The following is an 8,586-nucleotide window of genomic DNA, read 5'->3' as shown; positions in this document are numbered from 1 at the left end:
GATATCAAACGGAGCTCGCGATGGGGCTCCTTTAGAACCACAGGTATGCGGACATTTGCAAAGGCAGGTGTAGTCTGATGAATCTCTGGACGGTGTAGCCCCTTCGAAATGTTTCCTCCCCTTGGGGGAAGGTTTCCGAAATAACTGGCCTCTGAACCCCTTCGAGGCTGCTTTTCAGGGTCTTTGCCTCAAGCTGGTGTGTCGGGGCGGTGGGGGTGGGAGGAGGCTATGCGGGTCTTGGAGTTACTGCCCGCCGAGCACAAACGCTGCGACCTTGGGGTTGGAGGGGCATGATTGGCTGAGACGCAGAACCAAGCTGGGGAGATCGAAAACCCAAATTTAGGAACGCACCAAGGAAGACTCCAGCAAGAAGCCGTGCTGTTCTATCTATAGATGACGCTGTTTCCTGACCCTGTAGACGTTGTAAGCAACTAGAGATGTTAAGTGCCTGAGAAATCTTTGGCTTTCCATCCCAGTGCAAAAAGGCCTTTCTCCGGCGGCAGAAACCTTTTGACTAAGTTGTGTCAAAAGATAATGAGATGTTTATTGGTGCCAAAGAGAAATCGTTCCCTTCATTCCCTCCCTCCTCTACCCCACCCCCAGCTATTGTTCTCTCTCTCCCCAACTTTCTCTCTTTTTAAATAGGAAATACGGTCAGAACTAGGCTCCACAACTCGAACTCTGCAACCTCTGGAGAAGTTCGAACGTGGGGAGGCGTAGTAGGCACCACCACTGGGCGATGCCTTTCGCCCACGCCCCTCCTACCAATCCCTCCCTCGGGAATCCGCTTACCATAGGGTCAATACATTCTAAAGAGTGAACATATTAACCCTTGAGGTTCAGAGGATCCAGAGAAAGCCCAGTTCCAAGGGCAGTCTGGGGGAACTACTTGGCAGAATTTCTTGCTTAATTAAACTCCTGTTAAGAGATAAACAGATCGATACAAATGCATCATGACAACACCTCGAATATGTCAACATGCATTTGCCGAGTTTCAGAATGTTATGCACTCACAGTAGTTTGGCATGTATCTGGTGAAATTTTTTAAAGAAAAATTAGTGTTGGTTTTGATGTATGGTAGCTTTCTCCCTAACGTAATTTGAATAATTCAGCAAAGCCCCACTACCAGCTGTACTTCTGCAGCCTCTTCCATTCTTTTCAGCATTATAATTTTGGTTAATTTTCAATTTTAGGTCCTACGTCTCTGCAATTTGTGTATGAATAACAGAATAATTTCCCTCTTTTGTTTCGCCTTTCCTGTTCCTGAATCTAAATAAAGATGGCTTTTTAGTATTAAAAGTGGAAGAAAATTACAGGTAATTATCTTTGACGGTAAAAACGCTGTAATCAGCGGGCTACATGAAAAATTACTCTAATTATGGCTGCATTTAAGAGAATGGAAAAAAACCTTCTTGTGGATAAAAACCTTAAATTGTCCCCAATGTCTGCTTCAAATTGGATGGCACTGCAGCTGGAGGCTTTGTTCAGAATTGATCCTGGGGAGCTACGAACCCAAAGTTTCACAGTAGGAAGGGGGAAAAAAGAAAAGAAAACATTTTTCCTAATGTAACAATGCGAATGCTAGAAAATGACAAGACTGATCGGTTTTAAACCATTCTGAAGACTGACTGAGCGTGGAAGTTGCTCAACAAAAAAAGGAACGGGTATATTGGTAAGTAGTCTTTGCTTTGTGTCTAATTATAGTGACTGTCCTTTTGCACGACTGTATGTCGCTGTCATTATATGGAGCACTCTGAGTATCTCTATTGACTTCTGATAAATGGCTCAGTGGTTTCAAGGTTCATAATTTGAAGGATGCCCAGGTCTGTAGCCATTAATTCTCGCAGTATGGGGCTTCCTGCTTGTATGACGGAAGGACTTTTCATTTTCATTATTTCTGTGCTTTCCCCAAGATCGGAAGGATGTATTTCATCCAGGATAGTGCATTTTCCTACCTAGCTAGCTGGCAATGGGTTTTAAACATTAAGTAGGCATAATTGTGCACTCTACTCTCACTTTTTTCTTTTCTATGTTTTTAAAAATTGCATCCAAAGACAAATCTGGCTGTATTATTTTGGCTGGGAAAAGAGAAAGGAGAATACTCAGTTTCAGCACTAGAAACTACTGTGATGTCTAGAAGTTAACTTGAGGATAGGTAATTCTAATGTTTAAAAGTAGATAAATGTGTAGAAATTACAATAAAAACATAATATGTAAAGAAAGCTGAGAGAACATCCATGGTTAATGTTAAAGTACCTAAGACAAAGGCTAGTAGTACAAACTGACATCTTTGCAGGCACTTGATGTTCATATATATATATATACACACACACACACACACACACACACACACATATATATATATATATATAACTTCCCATATTAGGAAATAGGAATTTTTTTAAGGGTGATAGAAAATATAATGGGGGGAAGGGAAGTGAGGGAGGAGGGAGGAAAGAGAGGGACAGAGACACACACAGAGAGAAATATACAAGACACTCTTAGCGTTTTGTGGCTTTTACTCCATATATGAAAGAAGACAAAAACATACAAAGTATATGTACAACTAAAATTCAACAATATATACAGAAATGTTTCTTGATATAAATGTCCCTATTAGCTTTGTGAATGCCACCAATTCACCTAGTAAAGGTGTCAAAGCAATAGAATGGCAATTTTGATTATTTCCTCCGTCTTTCCTGATTCCAGTTCAGGGTTCTGGGGGGTGGAGTGGGGAAAGAGTGGTTTTTGTTTTGCTTTTTTAATCAACCATCATTCCTGGTCATTGCATTTTGATAAAACATGCAGCATTCCCTTTGTAGCAATGTTCTAATCTTACAGCCACTTTTTCCTTTTTCTTTAGAGAAGGGCTGTTATGTGAGGATTTTTCTTTTTCTTGTCAGTCTGGGAATGGTAAATAAAAATGCAGGAGTCCAAAATGCTTCTCTTTCATCATGTAATGTCTTAAACTCATTAAACAAGTAAAAACGCTGCCATGTTTGTGCAGATTCTTCTGGTTGGGGGAAAATCTGTTTTTTAAAAAAAAGTCATTTTGCTGGATACTCCCAAAGAGAAGAAGAGGCTCAGAGCCTGGATCCCAAGGGGTAAGAGAAAATATCCTTACAGTAAAGGGTTTCAGGAGTGCTGGCATAGAAACCAGTTTCTCTCTCACACACACTCTTTCTCTCTCTCTGAGATGCAAGATTAATTACTGACATTGCTCAAGAGAGAAGGTAAATGAGAAAAAAAAGTGGAAAGGAAAAAAGAAAAGAAAGGTAGAAAGGAAAAGGAAAGAAAGAAGGAATGGAGGAAAGGAAGAAGCAGTGAAAAGAAAGGAGAGGGAGAGAAAGAGAGAGGGAGAGAAGCCTAGTCGGCTTCTCGCCACATTTATGAGCTCTCCTAAGCCTGCTCCTTCGGCTCCTTTTCGCAGATACAAGCAGGTCCCGGATCCTCTTTTCCTTGTTCAGACGTTTCCCTAGGGTGTTCCCTTGGACAACTCACATCATCTGTGGTCTCTGCATCGTGTCCTGGTGTGGAGAGGAGTACCAGTGAGAATAGCCAGGCATGTAGCTGTTGGGGGGCATACTGACACCCTTGGCCGAGGCAGAAACGTCCCAGACTGGAGGCAGCGCTGGCGAGCGCGGTGACAGGGCCGCAGAGCCCTGGAGGGGGTCGCTCTCATGAGGATTACTGCCCTGCTTCAGCAGTTTCTTAAACTTAGAGCGTTTGTTCTGAAACCATATCTTCACCTGCAAGAAATGCAGCAATCATTAGGCCCATAAACATCAAACCAGTGCCTCTAGCATCACTCGGGGGTTTGGAAGCAATATTAGAAAAGTTTAAAACAAAAAACAACCACCGCCAATGCCTACAAGCCAAGTCCCCGCCTCCTTCCACCTCTTTCTAGCCTCTTACACTCCCACTTCCTCCAACCTACTAGGTATCTTGCCTGGACACCGAAAGTTATTGTAATCCTAGAATTGCATGCTAGCCTAGGTGTTTAAAACAACAGTATAAATAAGACAAAACTGAATGAGATGACCAGGTCCGAAGCCTAAAGAAAGATTTTTAAAAGGAGCCCTTTCAAATCAAAGTCATTCAATTGAATGCACCTCCTCTGAAAGTCTTGTGTTTTTACATTTGGTCTATGTAAAATGACTATTTTCACATAGTCGTTTGCTTCCTGTACATGCGTAGAGATACCCAAAAGCTGGTATCTCTATATAGGCACAGGGAGCAAATGACTGAAAAGATTAAAGCCTATACATTTATAACTAAATGCCTTCAATATATCTATGCATATGTTGCATATGCCATAGATTATACATGAAGCATTTTTCTCCAGACATAAATATATCCCCATAATCTTGCAGGGATTAAGGATTGCAGCTCCTTCATTCCCTATTTTGTATGTTGCCTAGTCAAACTGTGGTCAACGATCATCACATGATTGTTAGTATAGTAACTAAAAGTCAAAGGACTTCTGAAAATTAAACGTGAATTGAGAAATCTGGGATGGGAGCATATCTAGGCCAACATTTCAGATCTACTTTATTTGAAGAAGGAAATTTTATGGTGCAGCTTCCTTTACCTTTAAAATTCCCTAGTCATAGGAATCTACTTTTTCAAGAGGCATACAAGCCACTGAATAGCCGGAATCCTTTCATATCAAACCCCAAATATATGAATAGCAATATGGAAAGAGGAAACAGGCTAAATTGAAAAAGAACAGCTTAAGGAACAACTGTCTTAAGTCAACACACAATCAGTCTCCAGCAATAGTCTCATAAAACCTGAGGTCCCCTTGCTGAAGATTACCTACATCAGATAAGGCCTACTCCATCTAGGTAAATTAATCAACAAAACTGCAGGTGATTGCAGCCTGGCTTTTTGACCAGGGTCCTAATATACTCACCTAAGCTCCTTCTTGTGAAATCTGAAATGCCTTTTATGGCTTTCATATTAGTAGGATGGGAGAACTTCAGTAACTGTACTTAACTGTGGCTTCACCTGTTACAATTTTGGTAACGTTTCTTTTTGATCTCCAACTCTGCCACTACACCCAAGTCCTGGGCTCCAGGGAGACAGCTCAGACCACATCAGCCTGTCACCCAGATGACTTAACCACTGTGCTTAGGGAAATCTTCAGAAAAACCCACCTTGCCACTCCTAGGATAAATAGATTGCACTTTGGTGCCTTTACTAAACCTCATTGGAACCTATGCCTACTTTGTTTTTTCTTAGTTCATTTCACAAGTTTTCTTTCTGTGTCAATGAGTTGAAAACCTTATTAGTTCCCAGGGCCTACAAAAGGATCCTTAAAAAAGTTGAACCTTATTCTGCCTCCTGGTCTGTAAACCTTTTTCTCCTAAATGTTTGTTCTCTTTCATGTTGTTCTGCTCTGGAATAAGACTCAATTGAATTATGAGTTTGGTCACAAAAGGATTCTAGGCTGGGGTGGGGTCGCCGAGGGTTGGGAGGATGTGCAAATCCAATCCAGTATTCAATACCAGGTCATTCATTCCAAACTGTGTTGTCCCAGGAAAGTGCATAACTGGAGCAAAAGGCATTTGTCATTAAGCTCCTTCCATCCTTGGTTGACTAGGCCAACAATTCCTCCTGATGCGCTCCCTGCTCGATCTGCAAGCGGGACCAGTATTTCAGGGATACTTGGGCTTCTCGGGAATTACCTGTGTTTGTGTCAGTCCTAAGGAAGCTGCCAGTTCGGCTCTCTCTGGAAGGGCCAGATACTGTGTCTGCTGAAAGCGATGGTTTAAAGCCTGGAGCTGCAGGCTGGAATAAATGGTCCGAGGCTTCCGAATCTTTTTCCCTTTTCCATTGAACCTGATTTCCCCGTTTTCAATCACTGTAGTTTTTTGTTGATCTGCAAGCAAATAACACAGAGGAGCGGTCACCCGGGAGGCCACTGCTGCCATTTCCCTGCTCCTGGCCTGGCCTGCAACGAGTCTCCCCAAAGCCCAATAAGGGTTACCTCGAAAAATCCCTATGATGCCCCTACCTCTCTTGGTCCACTCTACTCGTGTGCTCCCAGCGTCTGCGTAATCTCCTTGACCCAGTCCCTGGCCCTAACATTGTGCAGTGTCTGGGCCAAGGGAGTGCCAGAGGCTCTCAGACAAACAGCCCGCTTTGCCGCAGTGGAGGCGGTGCCGGAGGCTCTCTGGTGTGCGCAGAGCAGCAAGACAGCAGCTCTCCGGGCGAAGCGGGGCCCCTGTGCCTGGCTTAACAGTACCTGAAGCTGTGCTTGAGCCACCCAGGTGTTTACGCGGCCAGTTGACTTGATGTCACCAGCTTCAAGCTCAGTGCATCAAGCATCCTCTGCATGTTTGAAATGACTCTCATCAGGAGGACTAAATCCCCAAACAAAACACAACCAACAGCTCAGAGCAGCCCACGAGCAGGCTGCGCCTCTCACGGCAACTTTGTCCCCCTCGGATGCTGAGAACCATTAGCCCGGGGTTCTTTGCTTCGCCTCCACGAACAAAGGAGCAGCCAACACTGTAGCGAAAACCTAGACAGGGGGCCCGGTTAGGGATGAAGGTGAGGGACACTTTAAAGCCCACTGGAAAGAGCCTGATTGTTACTAGTTTAACCAGAGCGAAGGCCACGCCAGTTTCCCTCCGAGTCACTGAGGCGCACGGGACTCTCCACGCAAAGTAGGCCACTGCCTGCCCAGCGTGGGCTGGGAAGCAAAACACGCTCCCCAGTTCCGGCACAGAAATGTCCCCAGCCGGGTCAAATGTGGGTTACAGCCTGGAGGGAAGGAGCAAGGAAAAGGGCGCACAGACCCAGTAGGCTGGAGAGCGCAGTGTGGACCAACTCGTCTAGCGAAGCCTGCGCCGGGCCGGGGACTCAGCCCAAACTGCGCGTCGGAGGCAGGAGAGCGAGGCGGGCCGCGCAGCGCCGCAAGGAAGCTGAGGGTCCGCGGCAGCGGGAAGGGGCCAGGCTGGGAGAGGCCGGCAGGCAGGCGCCAGGCGAGCGGGCGCGCACGGGGCCCGGCCAAGGGCGCGCGGGGCCGCCTGGGGGAGGGGGCGGCGGAGGCCCGGGCGTCGAGGAAGTGAACGGGGCGGGCGGGGTAGGGGGCAGTCGGGAGGCGGGAGAAGCGAGCTGCCCCAGCGGCCTCTCACCTGTGTCGTCCCCTCGCGTCTGGGCGGCTGCGCTGCTGTTGTGGTAGGACTGGAGGTAAGGGCTGTGCTGCGAGTGGCTCATGTAGGGGTAGGCGGCGAGCGAGCGGTGGTTGTAGGAGTTCCCTCCGCCCGACGCGTAGGGCGAGCCGTGGTGGTGGTGCTGGTGGTGGTGGTGGTGGTGCGAGCCGGCCGCCGCCGCCGCCGCCGCCGAGTGCAGGCAGTGCAGAGGGTAGTGCGCGCCTGCCATGGCCGGGGAGCTCTGCTGCGAGTGCGGCTGCGGCGGCGGCGGCGGCGGCGGCGGCGGCTGTTGCTGTTGCTGCTGCTGCTGCTGCTGCTGTTGCTGCTGCTGCTGCTGCTGCCCGAACTCCATGAAGGCGGATTTGGACGAGTCCTGGCCTTCCAAGCCGTCAGCCATCGTAGTCATGGTCATCATCAAAACTTTGGGGGCTGGAGAAAGCCTTCTCCCGGGTTTCCTCCACCCTCCCCCACTTGGCTTGCGCCGCTCTCCCCTCTGCAGCCACCTTAGCTCTTTGGATCCTTGCAAAAAAATTAAAAAAAAAAAAATTTAAAGAGGGGGTGGAGGTGGTTCTCCCTCTCCCTCGCTCTTCTCTAATATATATATATATTTAATATAAAGAGATATAGTGAGCGGGGCCTTGTTAACTCAAAGGGAGGAGGAAGGAGGAGGGATGGGAGAGGAGGGGGGAGGGGGGAATCTGCTCTCCCCCCCGCCTGCTTTCCCCCCTTGGATTTTTTGGGGGCTGGTGCAGTTTAAGGCAGAGATTTTAAGGTGGATTCTGCGAAAGTTGCGCGTCTGCTTTCAGACTTGATGCAGACGCCACGAGTCGAATGGTTTGTCTCCAAAGGGCAGTGCCTCCCCATTGGTCAGTCGCCCCCTGACGTCACAGGCGCACGGCTTCTACTGGCGTGTGCGCGGCTTGCCTAGTTCTTCGCCTACCTTCCTCAATTCCAATCCCAGCCCGAGCTGCAGCCGGGGGCCGCGCTGTGCTGCGCCCGTGGCCGCCGGGAAGGGAGGCGCCTCTGCCCGGCTGGCCGCCGATGCTTTCCGCCGCAGTTCGTGCCCCAAATCCCGGAGACCCAGCTGCCAATATCTCAGCCTTGAAACAGCCAACTGGGGGCTGCTCTCTTTCAATCCCCTTGCACCCTTGTGGGCTGCCTGTGCTTAGAAGCAGTGCCCCCCGCCCCGCATTTAAATCCAGGCCCCCCCTTTCTTGACCTCCCTTCCACTCTGGTCCTACTACACTCCTGTGGGAGCTCCCTGTCACCGTGGATTTTTCTAGACGTATTTTACTGAAACCACAGAAGGAAGACGAACCCTCACACCTGGGCTCCACCCCACTGGGGGGTGGTAAAGAAAAAGAAAAATCAGACTCTGTTCTGGCTCGGTCCCTGCCATTTCAGGCCGTGTTTCTTATATATT

The 8,586-nt window shown here is 47.9% G+C and overlaps 1 protein-coding gene and 1 long non-coding RNA gene across 2 annotated transcripts in view; one reads left to right on the top strand and one right to left on the bottom strand.

Moving 5' to 3' along the window:
• The first annotated feature begins 210 nt into the window (after positions 1 to 210).
• The window catches only part of LOC108585080, a 48,635-nt gene continuing 40,259 nt past the window's right edge, over positions 211 to 8,586 (top strand). The window contains exon 1 of the long non-coding RNA XR_002521072.2: positions 211 to 1,672. This is a non-coding gene — a long non-coding RNA (uncharacterized LOC108585080). The remainder of the gene's footprint in view (positions 1,673 to 8,586) is intronic.
• Positions 2,502 to 8,110, bottom strand: DLX6 (distal-less homeobox 6). The gene is made up of 4 exons (XM_031665294.1): positions 8,104 to 8,110; positions 7,146 to 7,682; positions 5,691 to 5,884; positions 2,502 to 3,749 (listed from the first exon to the last, which is right to left on the bottom strand). Exons 2-4 carry the CDS (start codon positions 7,576 to 7,578, stop codon positions 3,498 to 3,500), a joined length of 879 nt encoding a protein of 292 aa, XP_031521154.1. The 5' UTR covers positions 7,579 to 7,682; positions 8,104 to 8,110; the 3' UTR covers positions 2,502 to 3,497.

This window comes from Papio anubis, chromosome 4 (assembly GCF_008728515.1).
Source record: "Papio anubis isolate 15944 chromosome 4, Panubis1.0, whole genome shotgun sequence".
Classification (NCBI taxonomy): Eukaryota; Metazoa; Chordata; class Mammalia; order Primates; family Cercopithecidae; genus Papio; species Papio anubis.
The sequence above is the reverse complement of the archived record's forward strand: the minus strand, read 5'-3'. Positions and strand labels throughout refer to the sequence as shown.

Bases quoted from the DNA above. Each gene is read 5' to 3' on its own strand.
- DLX6 (XM_031665294.1), bottom strand. From the start codon at position 7,578: ATGATGACCATGACTACGATGGCTGACGGCTTGGAAGGCCAGGACTCG. The intron at 5,885-7,145 runs GTGAGAGGCCGC...ATTTGCTTGCAG, and splicing joins GACGCGAGGGGACGACACAG to ATCAACAAAAAACTACAGTG. The intron at 3,750-5,690 runs GTAATTCCCGAG...CATTTCTTGCAG, and splicing joins TAGGACTGACACAAACACAG to GTGAAGATATGGTTTCAGAA.